General features: G+C 44.0%; 2 protein-coding genes across 3 annotated transcripts; both read left to right on the top strand.

Moving 5' to 3' along the window:
- The first annotated feature begins 12198 nt into the window (after positions 1 to 12198).
- Positions 12199 to 15825, top strand: LOC136450357 (calcineurin B-like protein 10). Of its 2 annotated transcripts, XM_066450758.1 has the most exons (9): positions 12199 to 12384; positions 12479 to 12692; positions 12782 to 12864; positions 13124 to 13183; positions 13717 to 13825; positions 13903 to 13955; positions 14541 to 14621; positions 14721 to 14833; positions 15243 to 15825. In XM_066450758.1, the coding sequence occupies exons 1-9, from the start codon at positions 12355 to 12357 to the stop codon at positions 15295 to 15297; spliced, it is 798 nt and encodes a 265-aa protein (XP_066306855.1). In that variant the 5' UTR covers positions 12199 to 12354; the 3' UTR covers positions 15298 to 15825. The 2 variants fall into 2 exon arrangements, with proteins under 2 accessions (XP_066306855.1, XP_066306856.1); XM_066450759.1 differs by lacking the exon at positions 14721 to 14833.
- A 730-nt stretch (positions 15826 to 16555) lies between these two features.
- Positions 16556 to 21106, top strand: LOC136452813 (protein REVERSION-TO-ETHYLENE SENSITIVITY1-like). Its single transcript, XM_066453405.1, has 3 exons — positions 16556 to 16788; positions 19372 to 19746; positions 20581 to 21106. Exons 2-3 carry the CDS (start codon positions 19465 to 19467, stop codon positions 20998 to 21000), a joined length of 702 nt encoding a protein of 233 aa, XP_066309502.1. The 5' UTR covers positions 16556 to 16788; positions 19372 to 19464; the 3' UTR covers positions 21001 to 21106.
- The last annotated feature ends 5102 nt before the right edge of the window (positions 21107 to 26208 follow it).

The raw sequence follows: 26208 nt of genomic DNA, 5'->3' as shown, positions 1-26208 counted from the left end.
GTGAATACTATGGACCCAAATTCCCCTTCCCATGTTAGGTAACTAGATGTCATTACTTTCAATTAGTATTCATTTCAATTGGTATTGTTTTTCAATTGATATACTCTTAAAGCATCTAGTTATCTTTCATGCCTATGTTTGCATTTACATGTTTAAATCTTTTGTCATGCATTCAATAGGTATATCATATGGTAGGCTTGCTTGGTTTCTTTATCAACCCTTGGAGCAAACCTACATGGTTTAAAATTGTTTAGGAGCACGACACATAGCTTGTTTTACAATTTTTTATCTAATATGTGCCAAAGTCCAAATTATAGATAATCTCTCCCAAATACCATCTTTCAAGTGGTATTTTGAAACTTTAAATCAATGTGCACAAATTTTACAAGTATTCAACACTTGTGTGCACAAATTTAGGGGGAGCTTATTCTACAACTTGGATGCTTTGAGACTAACACTTTTTCAAATGGTATCAATTTTTCAAACATATCGCATGTGTAATAGTCTCATTGTAAGGAAATTGGAGTCCCCGGAGTTAAGCATCATTCTTCAATTGGCATCATCATGTTGATTTCATTTCATATTTATATGCTTTCTCCATGCATTATATAGATTAAACTCTCTTGTGCAATAAATTGCTACTTATGCATATGCTTTGCTTTCTACCATATGTATGCATACATTTAGGGGGAGCTTAGTCTATATAATATGAGAGTCAAATTTTGTGATCCATTTCACTCTATACACAAAGAATCATGAAATTTGACCCTCCCTTGTGCTACTAATGTCTTTCTTTTTGGTGTTTGATGCCAAAGGGGGAGAATTTGAAGGACCAAAGGTAAGCATCAAATTGATGTCTACAAGTGGTAATGGTCCGAGAAAGGGAGGAAAGTGGATTATGGATTAGTCTAAATAATGGTAAAATGTGTAGGAATCCACAATGCCACATGGGGATTTTTGCAAGGGCAAGATAACCTTTCATTTAGTTTTAATTGGTATCTTACAATTGATTTCAATTGGTATCCCTTAATATCATATATTATTTCAATTGGTATCTTTAAGTATCAAATAAACTTGCCCTTTGCATTGCATCCTAGCAAGTAGGTAGTTTTTAACTTCCAAATTCCTATTATATGCTTGCTTTGGTCGTATTGGCATCAATCACCAAAAAGGGGGAGATTATAAGGAAAATGGATCCCCCTTTTTGGTGATTGATGCCAACATGACCAAAGCAAGCAAATAATAGGAATTTGGAAGTTAAAAACTACCTACTTGCTAGGATGCAATGCAAAGAAAAAGTTTATTTGACACTTAAAGATACCAATTGAAATCATATATGATATTAAGGGATACCAATTGAAATCAATTGTAAGATACCAATTAAAACTAAATGAAAGGTTATCTTGCCCTTGCAAAAATCCCCATATGGCATTATGGATTCCTACATATTTTACCATTACTTAGACTAATCCATAATCCACTTTCCTCCCTTTCTTGGACCATTACCACTTATAGACATCAATTTGATGCTTGCCTTTGGTCCTTCAAATTATACTTTGGATTTTGGTGTTTGATGACTAACACAACCAAATTGGACTAATGAATTTGCAAGTGTTTGTTTTGTAGTTCAATAGGGTGCAAGACGTAACTTGGACGAAGGCGATGTGATGATTCGATGATCAACACCTCAAGCAAGACCTTAGGAGCACAAGAGAAGACCCAAGAGATCAAGCAAAGTCCAAGCATGAAGATTGGAACCAAGCTGTATGCAAGATCGCGAAGAAATGAGCTCACTATGGTGACCGAATGCTGGACCGGACGCTGGACAAGCGACCGAACGCTGCGACTGCACGCTGGGCATGTGGCTCGGTAGACAGGCGATCGGACACTGGACCGGACGCTAGCGGCAACCGACCGAACATAGGACAGCAGTGTCCGATCAAGTACGGTAAGGTTCCAGAGTGGCAAATCTATGACCGGACGCGTCCGGTGGCAGGTGACTGGATGCTAGCAGCGTCCGATCAGTAGTTCACGGTTCAACGGTCGGGATGACCGGATGCATTCGGTGAAGACAATTTTAGCGTCCGGTCAGTAGCAGAAAAGCGGGATTTTATCCCAACGGCTACTTTCTCAGTGGGGCTTATAAATATAACCTCCAACCGGCCATTTGAAGATAGTGGAGCTAAGGAAACATACCAAGGGTGCTGATACACCATTTTAGTGATATCTACTTGCATAGTGCTTAGTGTTTCATCAGGTGATTAGCGTAGGTGCTTTGCGAAGTGCTTAGGTTGATTAGACCACCGCTTATGCGCTTGCTCTAGGTTTAGGCCTAGTGTTTAGTGAGGTTTGCATACCTCTTACCACCCGGTGCTTGCGTGCACCATTGTTGTATATCGGAGGGACTTGAAGTCTTGGGAGATCACACCAATCGTGTTTGTGGTGTGGTGGTGTGGCCGCCACCGTGTATTAGAGGGAACAAGGCCCGTGGCGTTTTAGCTGGAAGCTTGATAGTGAAGACGGCGGGGAGCATCCGGGAGAGGCTTGCCGGAAGGCATGTCGGAGACCCACTTGTGCGTGGGGAAGGCCCGAGGCTATCCACAGAGTTACCCGACCAGGAGCTTGGCCCTTGTGAGGGATTCCTTATGAGGGGCTCCAACGAGGACTAGGGGGAAGCTTGTATGCTTCTCGATACCTCGGTAAAAATACCGGAGTCGTCGATCGGGAGTTTGCATATCTCTACCTTGCTCTTTAGCTTCTGCATTTACATTGATTACTTTACTACGTTTGCGGTAGAAATAGCAACATACTAGCTAAACCATAGTTGCACATTTAGATAGTTTATCTTTTGCATAGGTTTTGCTAAGGTTAGAAAAAGAGGCCATAGTTTAGAGTTGAAATTTTTAAGTTGCCTAATTCACCCCCCTCTTAGGCGTCACGGTCCCTTCAATATAAAAAGGAGTTCGATTACTTATAATCATTGGCTCAGTATAAACCGATCATCATTGATATCTTATTGCCATTGATTAATATTTGCTTAAATAATATTTATCCTGAATGATAACCGATTCTTCTTATACAACCCCATGAGCTTTAATCGATTTATTCTTATGAATAGGCTAGAATTGACCATTTAGTCGATCTCCTCTCATATCGGCTCTCAGAGCCACACATTCAGAACTGTCTGGCAACACCGGCACGTTCCGCCCTTAATTACTGATGAGCTTTCTCTGCTTGTCAATTGTAGGCTCAAATTGACTAGCACGTCTCGGGAGGATTGCGCAGGATCATCCACCCTTGCGCTGAAGCTAGGCGGATCTGCTCCAATGAGCGGACCCTTCCGGCTTGCTGCGTGTGTCCTTGGCATGGAGACGAAAATTATGTGTCGACAATAGGTTTCGTGAAGAAGATTATTGACATCCATCTGTTTCCTAAAGAAGATTATGTTACAAATTTATGTATTTTCATATTTAATTTCATCTAGAAAAATCATAGCAAATTTGTAACAACAAAAATGTACACATGTGAATCATTACTACAAGCAACAGTAGAAAAAACATATATGATAGACAAATTGATCGTAGCGCCGTCACTTCGCCTCGCGAGGTTGCCACCGGACGAGCACAGCCACTTTGGCTCACGCATAGTGGGCCTGCATGCTTATTCCCGTACGAATACGTGTGTGATAGTAGGGCCATGAGCACAAGAGGTGAAGAAAATAACTTGAACGGGGGATAAATGGAATTATAAAGATAGTTCTTTAAATAGATGAATTTTAATGATGTGAACTTTGAAAATTTGTAATGAGGTGGATAAAAAAGGATTATTTGGATTCTTGCCATTATAATTTCTCAAGTTTTGAAGAACGCCATTACTATTTGTCTTATTGGAAATTTGCCATTGCTATTTTGCTTCCCCCTCTCCCTTGCCCTTTGCTATGTCTGGAGCATAGCTAGGCCCACCTGCAGGCGCCGTATTTCGGTATTGGGCCATATTGCCCCTGTACGAGAGGATAAGGCTGAGCAGCACGCCGCCGTTCTTCTATGCCACCCCTGTCACATTCTTCCCCTTTCTCTATCACATGCCCACACCACCATCCATTCTTCTCCCCTCATCCCTCCAACCAAACCCCAACCCCATCTCTTTCCACGACGAACCAGGCGTGAGAGGTGGCGGTGAATCGAGGCATGGTTGGCAGCGACGATTGGAGTTGGTGGCGATGAAGACAAACCCTAACCTACACATCTCACCGTCGACGCTCATGCCACCTACCATTGCCACAGATGAGTGGAAGCTAGGTTAGTGGAGCGGCGGTGGCCAACTCTAGCTCGGTGGACTAGGGGATCAAGAAGCCCACCGCTGCACCCACTCGTAGAGTGCCCGAATTGCCGAGTTCAGTTGGTACGAATTAGAAGCAACCAGCGTGCCACTTATGGCATGTAACACCTCGGTATTAAGCATGCATTAGCATTCCATCTCATGAGCATAATCATCATTTCATTATGCATAAGCAGCATCTATGCATTCCATTCTAAAGAAAGGAAGTGACATTTCATGTGATGCTAAAATTAAATTGAAATTCATCATGTTTAAACTATTTGAAATGCCATGCTCATGTTTGGGTGATATGATTTCTTGGTTTGATCACTAAGATAGCTTATAAATATTTAGGATACAATTTGGAGCAAAGTTTATATTTAAATTTTTGCCAAATTTTGCTTTTAAAAATAATTCTTCAAAATTAAGGTTTTGAATTAATATTGATTTTTATTTTGTAATTCAAAATCTATTTGGAATTTGACTTTGGTCATAAAAGCAAAGTTGTAGAGAATACATTTTGAGCAACTTTTATTTTTGGGCCAAAGTTTGAAACTGCTTTGAAAAAGTTCAAAAATTCATTTGAATGAAATTGGGAGAGAAAAGAAATTGAAAAAAAATCATTTTACCTTGAATGGGCCGCCGCCTCCCTTTCGGCCCAGCTCGTAGAGCCGGCCCGGCCTACCTCCGCTCGCCCGTGCCAGCGCCCCGACCATGTCAGGCCACGACCGCCGTGTCGCGGCCATGCGCCGGTAAACTTGCCGCGCGGCACCACCGGCCTGCCACGTCCCGACCGTCCCCGCGCTGCCTTCAAGGCTCGGCCAGACGCACCCTAGCACCGCACTCCCCCCTGCCTCTCTCGCTCGGACAGCAGCAGCAGTGCATGTGCCCACCACCGCCCGCACAAGCTTCCTCGTCGGAGTTGGCCATTCTGGCCGCTCCAATTCGTCGTCGACCACTCCGTCTCGCCAGCAGCTCCGCCTCCACCTTGCGCACCCCATGCTCACATCACTTCGCCGTGGTAAGCCTTCATCGGCCGAGAATTCCTCACTGGAGTAAGCTTCTCCTTGCCAGAGCTTGGCTCTGCGCGAACAGCCCCTCTCCGCTCCACTTCGCTCCCTTTCTCCTTCTGATTTCGCGCGTGTTAGCACTGCCTTGCCCTTGCGAACCTCGTGCGTGCCTCCCCGTGCCTTGCTATGGCCGAGAAGTGCCCTCACGCGGGCATGCCGCGCCGCTGTGTCGCCATGTGCGCCGGCGAGCTCGCTTCCGAGCTCCTCCAGCGCCTGTTCTTAGCGCATCAGGTCCACCTCGTAGCAGGAAGCCGCTGGTGGTGACCTCACCGCCAGCGAGCTCACCGGCGATGAAAGCCAGCCGGTCAACGATGACCCCTGCCTCGGCTCTGGCTGACGCGTGGGCCTGGCTTGATCGCGGGTCCCGCATGGCAGCACCTCTAGGTGCACTGCACCGGGTGCACCTAGCAGATTAGGGTTCGGTGGAATTTCAGTTTTAAAGAAAAGGATTTCTAAAATGATTTCAAAAATTGATTAAAAAGCTTGTAAAATGTATATCTTGAGTTATATTGCTTCAAAATTGATGAAACAAATTTTGTTGTGTTCCTTGTCACCAGATCTACATGATAAAAATATTGCATGTCATTTTTGAGATACTTTAATGTAGAGCTTTATTTAATTCTTGATATTGCTAATATCTTGTAAAATGTTTAGTAAATCCTATATGTATTAGAAAAATATGATTCCAATTTGGTTGATCTATTCTTGAGATGTACTTTCTATGAAAAATATATGCCATGCATGTTCTGTAGAGAAATATTGAGGTGTAGTTCAAGTGCTTTTAATGGATGATTTTTGTTATTTTAATAGAGAGCAAAAATTGTATAAAACATGTGTATGATAATTTTTGTACAGTGATTGTTTACTGTGTAGAACATAAGAAAAATACCAAATCTGTTGTTTGACACTTTTCATAGTACAAAGTATTTTTATGCTCATAATTATGCCATAGCTTGTCATTTTTGTGTAGGCTATTTTACTTATCCAAATGCCATGAAAATTTTATGGTAGTCTACTTAGAGTAGTACTATACTACTGTAATTTTCTCAGATTTTTATAAGCACCAGAAATATATGTTGTTGTTGTAGCCCTAGTTTAAAATGAAATAAACAAATCTTCTTTAATGCATGATTAGTTAATAATGTTTGCTTTGGTGTATCTTTGAAGCATCTTAGATTGCTGTGGTGACTTGGCATGTTAGTACAATAGTTGTAGTAGTAGTATGGTAGTACATGTTCTTGGATGATATTGGCTACCTTATAGAAGGGCTTTACTTCTACTATGTCCAATAAAGTTAAACATGTTCATCTACATTTCATGCATCATGATCATTACATGTCATCTCTTCGATGCACCTATGCATTAGCACTTATACATCTGCATCATACAGGATCACGGGAGGAGTTGCTAGCAGTAGTTCAGGAAGAGTAGACCGGGACAGATCCACAAGAAGTCTAGGCACAGGAGGTGCCAGAGAAAGAGGAGCTGGGAGAGGACTTGCCCGAGTGCGTAGATCATCAACCTAGTTCGTTTGAACAAGACAAGCCCCGGAGCATTCTAAGTCTCCTACTTTATAAAAGCAAATTCTTTCTATATATATGAGTTTATATATTGTTGCATTAAGTTGTAGGAGTTGATTGAAACCGTGGATGTATTTATTACTATCCTTGCCTATCTTATTACCTTTTACCCTGTTAGGTCAAGATCGAATAACTGATTAGACTTGCTTAGACCGATAGCGATCGGTGATATCCGGTCACCTACATTATAGGTGGTTACTGGAAGAATTTAGCTATGGAAAGAATGATATCCTGGAATTAACCATGTGTAATGGATAATTGGAGACCAGACGGAAAAAGTTGGAGGCAACCAGACAGGGTTCTGGGGTGCTGTTAGTTTTCGTCTGTGTCAATTAAGGACCGATCGTTGCTCGTCCCTCTTGTCATGTTGAACGCATGCCTCATATTTAGCTGGCCGAATAAAGTACCTTTCGACCGCGAAGCTAGTGACACTATTTGAGCCGGGATAAACTCAGATTGGCAGACTGGTGTGGAAGGGGGTATGACGGGGACGCGAAGAGTGAGCCCAAGGTGCGTCCTAGCAGTCGGGCGGTCCCTAGGTAGTGCGGTCTCGGCTATTATCCCATGGCTACTTGGAAATTGTCATTGGTGATCTGTAGCTCACTTGATCGGTGAGTGTGGTTTGTGTGAGGAATAAATCACCAGCTAGTTAGGAATCGATTCGAATCGCCATCGCTCCTGGATAGTGAGCACTTGACTCGAGCTACGACATCGTAGTAATTATTATGGAACAATGATGGTTATATAGATGGTATAGGATATGCTAAATCTAAATTGGTAACTGGATGTTATTGGTTAATCAAGTGATTGTTATAGTATAGGTGCTTACCTAGGTGGATAGGTTATAATAAAGATGATGCAAAGTACTTAAAATGGTTTCTTCATGATAGCTTATGCTTTTCGCAAACAAGTTAGCTAGCCCACTAAAGAAAGCCTTGCATAATCCTTGGTGTCGCTTTATTTTAGTTTAAGATGGGTAAGTCTAGCTGAGTACCTTCTCGTACTCAGGGCGTTATTTCCATTGTTGTTGCAGATGGTCAAATGTACTACGGCTATTGCATTAACTGCCTGTACCCAGCGATGGGTGACAACTAGGACCAAGGGCAATGGTCACTCCGTATCTCTCATCTGATGCTTTTGTTGGAGATGACTATATACTGGCATTGTATCTGAACTAAAAGTGTGTGTGGCTTTAAAACTATTTGCTTCTGCTATTTCAGATTGAAATTGGTTTGTAATAACTTTATATTCTAAACTCTGATGTATCCAACTGTCATTGCGAACTTTATATAACATGTGACGGTACTTGCTAAATTTGTACGATCTTGGTTTGTATGTCGATTGGTTTGAAATCCTTTGTAGTTTTACGGACTACCGGGTTATATGGGCTTAAGTTTACTAAATTATCTGCTTCGGTGGAAGATTTCCTTACTTAATCTTGTATAATTGGTCGGTTCTATTACATGGCAAGACCTTCGTCAAGTGCCCAAACAACATCAAAGTAAGTCAATTTGTGTTCAATTTGAAGTTTCTTAGATGTTTTTCATGCGGCTAGGGTTTTGTGGGATGCAGGGTGACCCGACAACATGTGGCATCATAATGTCCGAGGCGCAGTATGTTGTATTCTTACGCAACCTAGAGCAGCAGCAGCAGAATCGATCGAAGAAGGTGAGCCATTTGAGTTCAGGAGAAGGTGGACATGGGTCTGTCGAGCTCATTTTTGACCTAAAGCTTGAACTCAATGAAATGAAGTAGAAACTTGATAGTGTTGTGACTGATCTTTCGGTGGTGAAGGCGCAAGTTCAAAAGATTAAGATGGATTGTGTTGTTATAGCAGCAGTCTGTGTAGGTGTAGCTATTGGTTGTCTTATGAGTAAACTTTGGAAGTAGTGAATTGTGTGCAATGTAACTTCTGTTGGTCTTAGTTGTTGTAAGCTTTCATTATCTGTTGAATGTACCAGTGTCTGAAGTTGATGAATGGAATCTAAAAGTTTTCAAATAATTTATAGTGCTCTGGTTGTAAGATTAACCCCCTAAATATATTTTTGGATCAATTGGTCAAGCCATCATGGTTTTAATCCAATTGGTCTCATACTTGTGCTCTGGTTTTAATCCAATTTCATTACCGCACAAAGCATCATGGCCAAGCCATCCTGGCGAGAAGTGAGATCTCAAACCTGAGGAGTCACACCTAACATTCATCCAGGATACATGCTAAACAGACATAATGCCTAAACTCAGCTACCTGGCAAAATTACCAACTGGACAAACACACATGGTACAACCCCATGTAATAGAATTGATAATTTCTGTAAATAATACAGTAGATATTGGGACAATCTATGTATTGTCTGACATTAACAAGTTCAAATGAAATAAGAGGTTTATGTGTATACAACAAAAACAGCAGATACTACTTAAAGAGAACCAAGTGACATTGGCCCCGTTCGCTGGTCTGAAACTGGCTGAAAAACAATGTTCTGGCTGAATTGTTGTGAGAGAAAAACACTGTTTCGACTGAAAAAAGAAGCTGAACAAGCCATTTTTAAGACAAACGAACGGGGCCATTATGAATTCACAGGCATACTGATAATATTAATGACAATAGCATTTCAGCTTGTTCAAGTACTCAAGCATTGCAGACATCACAAAAGACTATCACAGGCATTACAGCTAACAGTATATCTAGTTCATCAATTCAGCTTGTTCTAGTTTTCAAGCATTACAGGCAACCTGAAATTCACAAGCCATCACAAAAGGCCATCACATGCATTACATTACCAGAGACTACAAAATAAGTTCAAAGGCCTCCTTTGCTCCCTTTGCTGGGTTATTCTTAACCCAATATCCAATCCTATCTGCACATAAGCTATGACTGGCTATTTTTCCTTCTTTTAGCTTGGTGGTAGGACAATTGTGGTCAACCGAAAGCTTTTTGATCTACAATAGGCAATGTTTTCCTAAACGGTAAACGGTCTTTACACGATCGCCCTTTGTTTAGCGTTTACGCTATTTACATGGTGTTTAAACGAAGTTAAACGGTCTAAATGGTTTTGTACTTTAAAAAAGAATATATAATTATATATGTGCGTGTAAAAAATCAATTATTCTAGCATTTATATATATTTATCCGAGCAAAAATCAATTATTTTGGTATGTATATATATTTATGTATGTGAAAAGAACCAAATATAGATATTTATGCATGTAACACATATCAAGTGTACACATTTATAAATATAATAAACTTAAGTATACAAATTTATCCATACAAAACTGAACTTGATTTATCTCATATTCGCCTAAACATCCGTTTAAACAGTTGTTTAACTCCGTTCCGTTTGGGCCGTTTAGACCGTTTTCCTATTTTTTGATCGTTTAAACAGTCAACCGTTTAATTTCCGTTTACCCCCTAAACAAAACACTTTACCACCGTTTACCGTTTACTGACCGTTTAATCAACCGTTTAGGCCGTTTAGGCGAACACTGACAATAGCATATGATAAAAGGAAATGTTAACAGAAAATAATACATCAAAAATCAAAAAATAAATATTAACAGAGATAATGATACATCACAAATCAGAAAAGAAATGTACCTATACATTTTTCTTATCAAAAATGGTGGAAGCGTGTATGCACCAAGGGTATCCCTCAGCAGCACACTTTGCTATGAACCTTTGCTTGTCACTTTTGTAACCAGGAGCAAGCTCAAACCCAGTCTTCACAGCATAATGTCTTAATGCTTTCCTGAATCCAATGATATCATGAAACAACTCTCCCTTCACAATCTTTGGGTTCTCAGGGTCATGCAATACATTTATCTCCAGAGGATCAACATCATCCACCTCTGCCTCAACATGGACAAAGTCATCAGATGGATCAGCAGTAGCATGAGTGTTAGCATTGTCAAATTATTGTGGCTGTGCAAACTCAGTAGGTGGCGCTTCATCATACATGGCCTCATCATCAACTCCCACGTATTCTTCATCGTTATCAAAGATATCTGGCTCTCTAGCTGTCTCTCTATCTGACTCTAACTCATCAGCCACCTCTGGATTCTCAGGAGACGCACATGGCAAGGTTGTTGGCTCAGTACCATCACTACTGAGTTTGTTTAGACATGTTAGCATCATGAGTGCCTAATTTTGCTGCATCATCAGGAGGAACCACACAGAGAGGCTCTAGTGCATCAAACTCAGGTTCCACATAAATTGCACTATCAAATACACCTACTATAACCTGGCAGGTCATCTCCTCCTTATGCATTTCAAATAAATCAACCATCTGTATCTTATCAACTAGTCTGACATCCTCATTTAATCTTTTGTCAAAGAACCAAACAGTGCGTGTCTTGTTAGTGCATAGATTCATTTCTGTTGCCAGATGTTTCAACAACAAGTCTAGTGTCAGTGACCCATACTCCACATCTCACTTAAACACTCGGCCTTTGTGTATGATTTCCTACCAGTTGAGTCTTTGGAAGCAAAAGCTTCAACTTTAACCTCTAGCGTAAACATCCCACCTCTACTCCAAATCAAAATGTATACATGCACAAATCATCAGAATAGCAACTAATTGCCAACTGTGTTGACCACATGGAGACGAAGGATGCAGAAAGGGTACCTGTTGCCGCTGTCCTCCATCACTGTCGGAGCAGTGGACACGCACGGAGGCGCTAAGCCTGAGCTCCCCGCCATCAGGGTGTCTCCATCACCTCCAGTGGACGCGAGATTAGGGTTTGTCTCCGCCGCCACCACCTCCAATCACCGCCGTCAACCACGCCTCGGAAAGAGATGGGGTTAGGGTTTGATCGGAGGGATGAAGGGAGAAGAATAGACAGTGGCGCGGGCGTGCGGCAGAGAAGGGGGAAGAATGCGAGAGAAGAACGGGGGCGGCAGAGAAGAATGACGGCGTGCTGCTCAGCCTTATCCTCTCGTACAGGGGCAATACGGCCCAATACCAAAATACGACGCCTGTAGGTGGGCCTAGCTATGCTCCAGACATAGCAAAGGACAAGGGAGAGGGGGCAGCAGAATAGCAATAACAAATTTCCAATAAAACAAATAGTAACAGCGTTCTTCAAAACTTGAGAAATTATAATGGCAAGAATCAAATAACCCATAAAAAACCGAAATTAAACTATCTTGCGGGTGGACCGGTGAATGATGGGATCAGAGAAAAGAAAACGCGACCGAGCTAGCCTGGTCTGCCAATTCCGGCATTCCACCAGCAGCCTATCATCATATCCCCAGCTCCCCCACCGCTCCGTCCGACGGCCGTTCGTAACGTGACGATCCTGTCTGGCCGCCCCAACAACCCGCGAACGGAGAGGACGACGCCTCGTGCCCCCGGTCGATCGATGGTTCACCGCCGGCTCCGGGGCCCATGGACTCCTGCCGCTCCTCGAATTCTCTAGTACGCTCGCAGCACCGAAGACCGGACCCCTATCGCCACCTCCGATCTGGTCTCACCATTTCTCATTTCGGCCTGATCCGGTGTTGATTTACAGGCGTCAAGGAGCTCCCTGACGCTGGGGGAGTTAGCCTGCGCGGCGCTGTTCCCGGTGCTCGCCGTGGTCGACGCGGTCCTGCTCGCGGCCTCGCGGTGCTTCCAGAAGAGCCCGCCCAGGCTGCTGCCTGCGCTCGACATATGCGCGAGCCTCCGGGCCGGCAGACGTCTCACCTTCCGTGAGCTAACCGAGCTCGCCGACGAGTCCCGCTGCTGTAAGTATGCGGCTGCCTGTTCGGCTTTTGTGTTCTCTTCCGTCTGCTGTTGTGGCCTGAGATGTTTTTCGGCGTGTGGCTGCTGGGAGTTTCGGTGAACGAGGTGGAGGCGCTGTACGAGCTGTACAAGAAGATCAGCTGCTCCATCATCGACGACGGGCTGATCCATAAGGTTTTTTAAAATGTTTATCGCTATACGCTTTTTTTGTGGTCCGGTTGGCCAGACATGCGCTTGTGTTTAAACTTTTCGACCCGGTTAGGCGGTTGAGCCTTTTATATTCCTGTGACAATTCACAATTAAACTCTTTGCTGTGAAGTTCCTCAAAATTCAGTGAGGTTCGTGCATTCCAAACAGATATTGATCCAGTTTAGCCAATCCATGTGGAATTGGGACCCTCACTTTGATTGTAAAGGTTCTCCTTGTTTTTCAGGAGGAGCTGCAGTTGGCATTATTCAAGACACCATTTGGGAAAAATATTTTTCTAGACAGAGTAAGTGCCAAAGCTTGCTCTCCCGGTTGTCAAACAGAAATGGAAAAAAGAAAGAAAAAGGAAATGAGTAAGATGAAAATGTCTGCACACTCCTCTTGGTTAAAAAATTCTTTAACCTTTTTGGCTGCTCAAGTATCACATGACTTGTTCTTTTTCTGGATCTATCTCAAATGCTGTACTATAGAATCTTCCAAAGGAGCTGGGATTTTGCTGCTTGATAAGATGCCATTCATGACTTACTTCCCAGTTTCATCTTTTTCTTTAAGAAAAACTAAGCTTCATGCAGTATGGGTGGAACCACATTGCATAACTTGTGAAGTTATACTGATGTTGAGACATCACAACTAACCACATCATTACCTGTTGGGTTCTCCCATGCTATAATGTCAAAATCCCAAAAAATAGAAAAAAATACTGTACGATTTGATAGCTTCCATAACATCTGAAAGCTACCTTAGTTTTAGATTCTGAAATTTGCTTGCATTCCAAGTAGGTCCACTAATTTGAGTCTTTCCTTTCTCCTGTTCCTGTAGGTTTTTGATCTTTTTGATGAAAAGAAAAATTCTGTTATTGAATTTGATGAGTTTATCCATGCAATAAGTGTCTTTCATCCAAATGCTCCTCTTGAAGACAAAATTGATTGTAAGTATGATCAACGTGATTGATAATTCTTGACATGCTAAGTTATGTCTGCCACTAAGTTGTGTTTCGCACTTCAGTTTCATTCAGATTGTATGACTTGAGGCAAACTGGTTTCATCGAGCATGAAGAGGTTTGTATAGATTTGTTAGTGCATAATCTGAACAAATTCTCTTCAGCGATCTGTATAGCTGTGTCAACATTTTGTATTCAACTATTCGAGACTTCTGCATGTGCATTGCCACTGTCAGTCTCTCTGTTCCTTAATGTTTGGAGAGAACCAATGTGACATCCTTTGCGGATGAGCACTGGTTATTTGCAGTGCGCACCTCATCTTAAAATGTTTTTCTTGTTGAAACCCTTACAAGCATCAGAACAAGCTTAATCATGATGTTCCTATTTTGTTGTCCTTTTTAGTAATGATCGCAAGGTTTTGATCTTTTCAGCGAAATATCAGCTTGGTAAGTCGCAACTCGTGTAGTTACTTCATAAAAAAAATTGTAAAAATAAGTAGGCTTGGGATTACTAATTCAAGGAGCAATATGGACATGCTCTTGATTTACAATAGATTACAGTCTTGAATAGAAATAGTGTTGACAACAATGAAATATAGTTAAGCTTGTTCTCGGTAATGGAGCTTTTCAGGAGACATTACAAGTCTATGACATGACATGGCGCAATTCTGAAGTATAAAACCAATATATGTTATTTTCCTCAGGTAAAACAAATGGTAGTTGCTACTTTGATGGAGTCACAGTTGGAGCTGTCTGACAATCTCGTGGAAACGATAATAGACAAGGTACCATCATCACTGTGTTCCCCGCTCAACCCCTCTTCTCTTTCTGCATTAAGTAGAAGGCATCTCTGATCGAGGTATTCGCGCTGTATCCTTCTGCAGACATTTGAGGACGCTGATACTGATAAGGACAACAGGATTAGCAGAGAGGAGTGGAGAGATTTTGTATTGCAGCACCCTTCTGTTATAAAGAAGATGACACTGCCACACTTGAAGTATGGATACTAGTTGTAATTCGTGCATTTCATCAGGGCCTTGTTTAGATTGCAAGTTTTTTCACTTTCTCTCCATCACATCAAATCTTTGGACACATGCATGGAGTATTAAATGTAGATAAAAAAATAACTAATTACACAGTTTGATTGTAAATTACGAGACAAATCTTTTGAGCCTAGTTAGATCATGATTGGACAATAATTGTCAAATACAAACAAAAGTGCATAGGTGCCAAATACTGATTCCTAACCCCAATCTAAACGAAGCGTCTTCTTTATTGGCCTATACCTATGAGATGCTAGTTCATCATTTGCCTTGTGAATGTCTGCAATTAATTTGCTATCTGCTTCTGAATGTCTGCCAGTAATAGTACGAACGTGTGCTTATTCAACTTCTTTTCCTTCGCAGGGACACGACTACGGCATTCCCCAGCTTCGTTTTCAATACACAAGTTGAAGACTAGGGCGGTGAACAGTTGATTGTGCAGTAGTTTTGTGGCTCCTAAAGTGGCAACAGAAGATGGAGATGAACAGTCGACAAAGAAAGAAACGGGAGCTCTGAAAACTTGTGCTACTCTTGGTCTCTTGGATAGCACCAGCTTGGTGCTCCGCTGACCTGCCTTCCTGCCCCGTCTGGCCGTCTCCAGTCCAGACAGATTGATGCGCAGGCAAAGCTGCTTCCAGAAGAGTCAGCTTCAGTGCTCGGGTTTCCTGTATGCCCTGTTCGTCGCTGAAATTTGGCTTACCTCGTCGGAGAAAAATATTATTCGTTCACTAAAAAGTACTGCTGAAGTACTAAAGAACTAGATGCATTTCATTTATTGGATAGGGGCAAAACCGTACATAACTTTTTTTTTTCTCAGCTTGCAGACGTGCAGTTTATTGTTTCAGTATTTTATATTCTCTCCGTGCCAAAATAAAAATATAAATCTCGTTTTAATAGGAATCAAAGAATCTTAAGTTTGATCGAGTTTATAGGAGATATTAATCTACATTTGATCTTCAATTTGGTTTATTATGAAAATATATTTTATGATTAATCTAATGATGCTTATTACGCATTATAAACATCATTCACCCTGTTTATTTGAACTTATCAATCTGGTTTATCAGCCATGGTACAACGTTTTTCTCTGACAACAAAACAACTCCAGTCGACTTATCCGTCTTAGAAGCCATCCGCCGAAACAGGGTGAAAATTAAGAATCGTCGACTCCTCGGAAAGCAAGATTTATATTCCCTTTAGGACGGAGTAAGTAAGGCAAGTTGCTCCAGTGTTATATCTTCAATTTTATGATTTTCTCTTGTAGTTCAAGACATAATAATGTTCCACTATTATCTTTAGGGCCATTGTATTCATACGGTCGGCGGAAAACTTTGGTCCTCAAACAAAATGGGAGCGAATCGTTTAATCATTCTCGTCGCGTTTTCAACACTGCTTTTGTCACCAATTATCTTCATGTGCGTTCAGTTTCCATCCGAATCCACCTCCTCGAGGCCTTCTCTTCCCCACCACCGTAAATGCAAAATGCCCAAATGGCACCGGCCGCGGTTGTCCCTGGGCCCATGTGCGTGCTACCGGGCACCGCCTACGGCTACGGCTACGGCTACGGCTACGGGGAAAGCAAATGTGGCAAGTCCCACGGAGGCACAAAAGAACGCCGACCGACGAAGTAAGCGCCTGCCACCTGCGTGTGCGCCTACCATTTGCGGGTGCTGTCCATCCGATCCAGGTGCATGCACATTTCCCTCCTCCCCACATCACAATCACCACCCGCCTCTACAACCGCGCCTCCCCCACTCTCTTTCCTTTCCCCGCAGGAAGCCCAGCGGCACGGCGCACGCTCGAGTCATCTTCTTCATGCCCAATACGGCGAGCGGCGGCGCCCCGACCAGGTTGACCCCGCCTCGGCACCGGCCAGCGGGTCGTACAGCGAGCTGATCCAGTTCCTCCGGTGAGTTCTACTGCTTGTTTTTTTAGAGCTTCGGTTCTCAGCCTCGTGTTATATCGCGCTGCTCGGAAGTGGATTTGGGATTGAGTTAGTGAGCTTTGGTTTGTTCTGGTCGGCTGAGATGGGAGATGGCGGGAGCTGTGTTGCGATTCACTTCTCTCTTTATTGTTTCCGGTTAGCCTACATAGAACCAGACAGAGCAGGGGTACGCCTGAAATTGAACTTGATACTAAATTGCCCGTAACACTGAGCGCGATTAGCACACCCAGCTACATAGAAATCGATTTCCTGTACTGTTCAGTGTTCACTCCCAGCAACGCCTCTACATTTCTTTACCTTTTTTTTTTGAACGGATCTCGGCATTCCATTTCACCATTTTCGTTGAAATGCGGGAAGACGCGCTGGTGTATACTAGGTTTGGATTGGGCCATGCAGGGGTGCTCCCAAGGCAGCGCATGGCCTGGCACAGCCCGAGGAGGCTGGTGGCTGAAAGGGCCAATGTCATTAAGGCTATTAATAGCAATTAAGGAGCAGCTGAAGGGACCTAAGTACGAAAGGGCCAGAGTCTGTGCGCCTAGCATGGAGCTTAGCTCCTATATATTGTAACCAGCATCAATGGAATGGATTAAGCAATGAAGAAACAAGTTATCTCCTACCTCTCATCTACTTTGTCTTCAATCTCACTTCTGCTGCGGTAGCTAGGCAAAAACCCTGGCACCATTACCTGGCCTTGGGAAACCCCCAAATACTCTAGTCTCCCTCCACGCCGACTTTGCCCGGCCTTCCTCTTGGCAATGGTTATCCACCCTATCCCTCGTATGAACTAAGGTTCACAACATCTGGTATTAGATAGCTTTGGTTTCGATCCATATCCATGGCTTCTGCTGTCAACGATGCCATCGGTGCCCTTGCTGATGGGATGCGCCGTCTCACAGAGGACATGGATCGCTTCGTCGTGATGTTCAACCGCTACGTGGAGAAGTTAGAGCGTGAACGCCTTGCTGCGGTGAAGCTTCAGGCGGCAGCACGAGGGCTCCTGGCACGCCGGCGGGTGCGGTCTCTCCGTGAGGAGGCTGTAGTCCGCCTACAAGCGGTGGCGCGAGGATTCATGGTGAGGCTCACCACAAGGAAGATGCGGGCAGCGATCAGAACTGCACTTTCAATAGGGTGTCCCTCCTCTGTTCATACGCCACCACCTGCCACCATCACACCTCCCACCGCTGTTCCATCCTCGCCACCACTCTTTGCTGCCTCCATCTCGTCACCCTTGCTGCTCCCAATCTCATCACCAAGGGCAAAATCCACCACGGCTGATTTGGCCAAGCTCATCCACTTCCTCACCACCTCCTCCAGTGTCTTGCAAGGCGAGTCGCTGCCCTACAGCAAGAGCATCCAGCGGCGGCATCCTTCCCTGGTTCACGGGGATCAGGCCAGGGTGAACTCCAGGGCGACCGGCCTCCCCGTTTCCAGAAGCTAGTTGCTGGGCTCCTTCCATGGGATCTAGGAGGATGCCATCGGGTTCGACGATAGCTCTCCATGCTTCCAGCTCGAGGACGAGCTGGTCTTCAAGGGTGGGGGAGATGTCATGTGCATGGCTGCATGCAGGGGTGCTCCCAAGGCAGCGCATGGCCTGGCACAGCCCGAGGAGGCTAGTGGCTGAAAGGGCCAATGTCATTAAGGCTATTAATAGCAATTAAGGAGCAGCTGAAGGGGCCTCAAGTATGAAAGGGCCAGAGTCTGTGCGCCTAGCAGGGAGCTTAGCTCCTATATATTGTAACCAGCATCAATGGAATGGATTAAGCAATGAAGAAACAAGTTATCTCCTACCTCTCATCTACTTTGTCTTCAATCTCACCTCTGCTGCGGTAGCCAGGCAAAAACCCTGGCACCATTACCTGGCCTTGGGAAACCCCCAAATACTCTAGTCTCCCTCCACGCCGACTTTGCCCGGCCTTCCTCTTAGCAATGGTTATCCACCTTATCCCTCGTATGAACTAAGGTTCACAACACCATTGGGGAGAGGAGAGGCAGCAGCTCCTGGACGTGCAAATGTGCCTGTGTTTCAAACGTAGGAATATATTCAGTTGCCATTCCTTACCAATTCGTAACTATCTTCTGCAACCTATTGTATTCAAGAGACCCCTTAATATGTTAGACAAATAAAAACTACATTAACAAATGTCCAAAGTCTGTAAATCTTTTACCAATATATGGTGCTGACAAGAACGTAATGATAGCTTTACAATTTGTGCATGGGTGCCTCCTCAGATATAGCAAAATTAACGCCTGGTCCAACTGTACCCAAAATACAAATGGGGGACATGCTAATTTATTTTTAGGTGGCTTGTGTTGGGAGAAGTGAGCAGCAACTATACTTGAGAAGAGTTTGTATCAGTGGTAAAGATATTGATATGGTTCAGGACCCATTGTTTGTACTTTTATGTCCACATTCGATGTATTACATAGTGACATTGCCGTATGAAATTGTAAAGGTAGTGTACTAAACTAGGTGCACCTTTTTAATTCTTCACCAGTTGTTTTAATCATGAAGTTTGAGAACCTAACCTGATTGCTCCTTCTTTTCAGTAAAACGTTGATAAACTGCGAGATTGAAGCTAGAAGCTGTTTTAGTTTCTTCAAGTACAAGGAACATTAATATCACCTAAAGCACTTTCGTCAATGGAGCTTGAAGCTGATTTTGCTGATGAAGATTTCAGTTCAAATAATGGATTACAAGATCTGTGGTCACTTGGCGAGATAGATCCAAAGAGAGCAAGGTTCCCGTGCTGCATTGTCTGGACTCCTCTTCCTGTAGTTTCATGGCTTGCTCCTTACATAGGGCATGTTGGAATCTGTCAGGAGGATGGGGCTATCTTGGACTTTGCTGGTTCAAATTTGGTGAGCATGGATAATTTTGCTTATGGTTCAGTTGCCAGATACCTCCAGCTTGACAGAAAGAAGGTTAGGATGATTCAAAATAATTTCATTTTCTGGACTATGCAATTCAACATAGATGCTCATCTTGTACTTTAGTTTATCTAAATCACTACTAAGATGTCAACAGGTTTAGGGTCCATACTCCATAGAACTTAAAATAAATCCAGATGTTACTTTCCAAGTGTAGAAAGCCTAATAATCCTATAGTCCTGAGTAGCATGCTTGCCTGCCAACATATCACAGTCATAGTATTTTTGTTTTATCTGGTAATTTCAGTTTCCATTGTCATCAATTTCTGAATTTATTTCTGGGCTGCATGAAGTCAACGCACCTTTGTTCTCATTTAATTTCAATACATGAGCCGTAAACAATTGATATTTTCGAATATTATTCCTTATTTTAGTATCTTTTCAGCAGTAAAGTATTTCATAACTGGTACTTGTAAAACGCTGAGCCCATAAATGTGATGTTTCATTTGATACATGATCTGGAAACTGGTCCTGTGATTGTTCTAGCTAGTAGCTGGCTATCACAGGAAAAGCAGGACCAGAACAGAGCCAAACAGATTAGTTCACCAATATTGGGAAGTCTTGATCAATTTTTGTTTTTTGTTTTCTTAGTAGCCTGTATTCCATATATTCTTGTTCTTGGGAACTTGTAGGTTTCCTATTTCAGTAGAGGTGTTCCTGTTTTAATATATATGACACTTTAAAGTTTAATTCCGAAGTTTCGTAATCTTGTTTGGTTTGATTTTTTTTTTTTGGTAAAAACCTGTTGTCACTGGGTAGACTTTTTCCTGTAGTTCTTTTCAACTTGTTGATTTCCTCTTGATTAACTCTTTTTTCCTTTCGTGCTCAGTGCTGCCTTCCTGTTAATCTTGCAGCACATGTATGCAAGCAGTCGTACAATCATTCAGAAGTTGGAGCAGCGATATCATGGGATGATGCTCTGCAATCGGGCATGAGAGGGTTCCAGCACAAGTACTACAATCTGTTCACCTGCAATTGCCACTCGTTTGTGGCAAACTGCCTGAACCGGCTTGCCTACAATGGCTCTGTGGAGTGGAATGTTTTGAATGTGGCTGCCCTTGTTTGGTTTCATGGCCAATGGGTGGACAAAATGTCTTTCGTTCGGTCTTTCTTACCTTTCCTAACTGTGACATGCATCGGTATTTTAATGGCTGGCTGGTCTTTCCTAGTAGGGATGGCCGCATTCTCTGTTCTTTTGATTGGATGGTTTGTTTTTACAGTATACTGCGTTAAGGGTTTGATATGTTGACTGGAAAAGAATTACTGAAAGCACTCATTAGTGCATTGCTGTCTACAAATTATGGATGTAATCGCCGTGCTAGGTTCAATTAAATAAGTGGTGTCCTCACTCCTCAGCCTCGGTGATTCAAAAACCTGTGCAAGTTCATCAAATTTATTTTGGAGTAAATTGCACCATAGGTCCTTAAATTTTTAGCTGGTTCCCATCTGAGTCATCGAACTAAAAAGTTCTCATATGAGTCCTCGAACTAAAAAAATGCTACCACCTGGTCCTCCATCTATTGTCTCGTGCACCAACGATCCAAAACATGTCATGCGCGCACCAGGAGGTGACGTGGACATGCCACCGTGGATCTTCCTGGCATGGATCTTCGAACGCACCCACGCGTGTGTGCTGGGCACAGGTGCATGCACGTACGTCGGCTTCGGATCTTCACGTTCGCGCTCAGGAGCCACATTGCAGGTTCGGCCTCCGGTCTCCGCGCACGCGTACAACAGCCACGTCCGGCGCCTGATCTGACGTCCGGTCTTCGTGTGTACGTACGCCTGCCTCCGGTCCTCCACGCGCACGTACGGCAGCCACACGCTCTCGATCGCCTTCGTCTTCGCCTTGCATCTCCACGACCGGCGACGGGTACATCTCCAATCGCGGCGTTCAAGCACCGGCACGGCTTCGCATCTTCTCCTTGACGAGCTTCTGGTTCGGCGCCGGCGTACGTATCACGGGTACTACGCCGCGCTGCCTAACTTGCGGCGTACGCATATAGTCCATGTTCTCCGGGATAATACGTATCACGCTTGCACACATAGGCACATAGCTGTTAGATTGATCTCCCAACCAATAAGCCCAACGGCCTATTGGGCCTTGGTCACGCGCCCTGATCGGGGGCGCCCAACCCTACATGGTTGGTGGGCCCCCGTCGCACTGCGCTATATAAAGAGGTGGGGGCCGGCGGCTCAAAGCACGAGGTTCGCCGTGAGCCGCAAACCCCACCGACAAACCCTAGACCGATCTAAGAGGACGCGCAGCTAGTGACGGGAAGCGCCACCAGCCGCGCCGCCACGCTACACCGACGACCGCTACATCGACGTCTTCCCCAACCATCGCTGCCCGTGAGCATACTTCACCGACGAAGCTGATGGAGGCCTCTGGATCCACTCCCTCTGGGATCTCAGGTTCGACACCTTCTCCTTCCTCTAGATAGCATTCTAGGTCTACATCGTTATCGTTGTCTACTGCTCTTGATGTCTACCCTCTAGACCGACTGCTAGATGATTCTAGAAAGATAACAATGGTACCAGAGCCTACTAGCACATAGATCTAGATAGGGGTAGAGAAAGAATGAGATCACGATCTCGGATCGGATCTGAAAAAACCCCAACCCTAGATCGGGTTTTGGGGAAAGAAAAGGATGAAGAGGATCACGATCTCGGATCGGATCTGAAAGAACCCTAACCCTAGAAAATGAAACCCTAACCCTAGATCGGGTTTTGGGGAAGGAAAAGGATGAAGAGGGGAACCTACCCAGTCCTCCCGACACCGCCGTCGTGTGGAAAGCTACCACCGTGCGGGTGGTGATCACCGCCGCCATGGTTGGCACGCGGACAGAGGCCCGGCTCGGCCGTGGCTCAGGGCAGCGGTCCAAAGCCGCTCGACGGCGGCGTGCTCAGCCATGGGCGAGCGCGCGCACCGGCGAGGGGCTTGGCACCGGTGTCGTCCTCTCTTCTTCTCCGGTGACGAGGTGGCCGCGCGCTCCCTTCGTCTTCACTAGCATCGCCGTGGGAGAGGAGAGGAGAAAGAGGAAATGCAGCTAGGGTTCAGGGAAAAGAAAGGGCCGGCCGGGGGGTGAACGGAACGGCCACTAGGGCGCCGCGGCCAGGCCGCTCGACGGCGGCGCGCTCACCCGCTGGGGAGCGCGCACGCCGGCGAGGGGGCCGGAGACGGTGCCGGGGCTCGCTGATCTCTCTCGCCGTCGAAGCTCCTCGCTCGGTGTCTGCTGCGGCGGGACTGAGTGGAGAGGAGAGAGCAGTGAGGGGCGAAGAGAGAGAGAGAGAGAGAGAGAGCGAAGGCCGAATGGCGCTAGGTCAAGGGCGTCGCGGCGGTCGCCGGGGTTTTGATCCTGTGATGCGCGCGGGCAGCCGTCGGATGGAGACGGACGGCCACGAGCGAGTGGGCCAGCGCCGCAGCCCAGGCGGGAAAGGGCGCGAGGCCGAATTCCCAGCCCAGGCCCAGGTTGTGGCCTGGGCGCGGGGGTGCGCTGGCGCGCGCGGCTGGGCCGCGGGCAGCTGGGCCGGGAGAGCTGGAGCGCGCGGCTGGGCCGCGGGTAGCTGGGCCGGGTGCGTTGGCGCGCGCACGCGTGAACAGGCCATGGGCCGCATTTCTCTATTGCTGGATCGGGCGAAATGGCCAAATAAATAGTAAAGTCACAGTTTTGTTTTTTTCTTATTTTCCAGAAAACAATTTGATCAATTTGAATTAAATTTTTGTGATAATTTTCTGTACAAAATTTATCCAACGATAATTTCGTTCGGTAAATAGTAAAGTTGCTTCTGGAAAATAGGAAAATGATTATTGAATGTTAATGTTTCCACTGCGTATTTAAAGTAATTATGGACTTTTAATTAAATTCGAACCAACGGGAGAATTTGATTTTAAGAGCCAAGAGATAAAAATGAGTTGATTATGATATTGTTATTTTCTGACCAATGTTGTTAATAGCAATATTATAATTTTAATGATTATGCATTATTTCTATTTCTGCCCAACGGTGATATAGATTTAATGTATAAAATAATTTTATGTTTTAATTTTGACCAACGTTAAACTAAGGCATGCAATTATTATTGTTATTTCTGTTCTCACACTATTTGAATTGTGTTTTCAGGAGGATACAACTTGATGAGTTATATCAAAGAGATCCCCACTCTAAAAGGTGATAACTATACTGAGTGGAAGAAAAAGATAGACCTGGCTTTTATCCTCGCTGAGGTAGACTGGGTTGTCACCACACCGTGTCCCAGAGAACCTGTGACACCGGTGAGGGAGACATATGAGACTGATGCTGCATGGCAGAACAAAGAACGGGATTTTGCTCCCGTAAAGATGTCCTATGACCTTGAGCATAGGAAATGGGTCACTGCCAACAAGAAGTGTTTGGCAGTGATAAAGAACACGATTGAGCCTGCTATTGTGGGCTCAATTCCAGACTGTGACATAGTCACAGAGTACCTAGATAGAATAAAGAGTCAGTTCAGTGGCTCTTCAAAGACATATGCAACCCAGCTGATCAAGCAGCTGGTTACAGAAAGGTACTCTGGTGGCGGCAGTGGCATTAGAGAGCACATACTGAGAATGAGCAATCTGGCATCTAAGCTCAAACCAATGGATTTAGCACTCAAGGATGGGTTTCTTATTCATTTGATTTTTGCTTCTTTGCCCAAAGAATTTGACACCTTTGTTGTTAATTACAACATACAGCCTGAAAAATAGAATTTAGAAAAGCTCATAGCCATGTGTGTGCAGGAGGAGGAAAGAATAAAAGTTTCACAAGGTGGTTCTATCAACTACCTAAAAGATAAGAAAAAGAACTATAATAACAGCTCTTCCTCCAAGTCATCTGGAAAAGGTCCCATGCAACAGTCTCAGAACAAGCAGTTCCTAGTGGAAAAAGACCAGTGTCTCCATTGTAGAAAGACGCGACATTATAAGAAGAATTGTCCCGATTTCCTAAAGATGATAATGAAGAATAAAGGTGAGAACATTATTACGTTCGTAAATGAATCCTTGTATGTAAAGTTTTCAAAATCTACTTGGTAGATTGATTCAGGTGCAACTATTCATATTGCTAATTCATTATAGGGATTCCGTTCGATGAGAACTTTGCAAAGAAGCGAAAGTTTTATTAAAGTCGCAAATGGAGTACAAGCAGATGTTGAGGCCGTTGGAGATCTTCCTCTAGAGCTTCCAGATGGCTTCATACTTTTTCTTAGAAATGTTCTTTATGTACCTTCTTTGCAAAAAACCTGATTAGTGTATCAAAGTTGGACCATGATGGTTATGATTGCCATTTTAGAAATGGCAAATGTCAGATATTGTTTAATAATAAATGTGTTGGTCTTGCCTTCCGACAAGACGAGCTTTATTTGTTATCACTTCGTGAAAATGTGAATTCCGTATGTGATGTGAATGAAAATGTATCCTCATCGAACAATGGAAACAGAAAACGAAAGAGAGCTCACGATGCGTTGTCGAAATTATGGCACTGTCGTTTAGGCCATATTTCGAGGGGGAGAATAGAAAGACTAGTTAAGAATAATATTCTTCCTCCATTAGAGCTCTCAGATTTAGAACAATGTAGAGATTGCATAAAAGGAAAGTATGTAAAAAAAATTAAGAAAGATGCCAAATGAAGCGCAGGAATTCTACAGATTATTCACACAGACATATGTGGTCCTTTTCCTGTGAAAAGTGTGGATGGTTATGATTCATTCATAACATTCACAGATGATTACTCTCGGTTTGGCTACATTTATCCAATTAAAGAAAGAATAGAAGCGTTGGATAAATTCAAAATATTTAAAGCAGAAGTTGAAAATCAGCATGATTTAAAGATTAAGATAGTCAGGTCTGACCGTGGAGGAGAGTACTACGGTCGGCATACCCCATATGGACAAGTTCCTGGGCCTTTTGCAAGGTTCTTACAGGAGAATGGTATAGTCGCCCAGTATTCAACACCGGGCGAACCTCAGCAGAATAGAGTAGCTGAAAGGCGTAACCGTACCCTGATGGATATGGTGCGTAGTATGATAAGTTACTCCACTTTACCCATGAGTCTATGGATGGAGGCGTTAAAAACCGCCATTCATATTCTCAATAGAGTACCAAGTAAGTTGGTGCCCAAAACACCATATGAGTTGTGGACAGAAAGAGTACCCTCACTTAACCACTTACGTATGTGGGGGAGCCCTGCTGAGGCTAAAGTTTTTAACCCAAACATTGGGAAGCTAAATCCTAAAACAGTGAGTTGCCATTTCATTGGCTACCCAGAAAAGTCAAAAGGTTTTCGTTTCTACTGTCCTAACAGACATACAAAGTTTGTGGAAACGAGACACGTTGTCTTTCTAGAGGATAAAATGATTAGGGTGAGCATGGTAGCTCGAGAAATTGACCTCGAAGAGAAGCGGGTGTATGCACCCACTTCAATAATTCATGAGCCAT

Source organism: Miscanthus floridulus, chromosome 5 (genome assembly GCF_019320115.1).
Source record: "Miscanthus floridulus cultivar M001 chromosome 5, ASM1932011v1, whole genome shotgun sequence".
NCBI classification, from domain to species: Eukaryota; Viridiplantae; Streptophyta; class Magnoliopsida; order Poales; family Poaceae; genus Miscanthus; species Miscanthus floridulus.
Note: the sequence above shows the minus strand (reverse complement) of the source record. Positions and strands in the feature narration are given on the sequence as shown.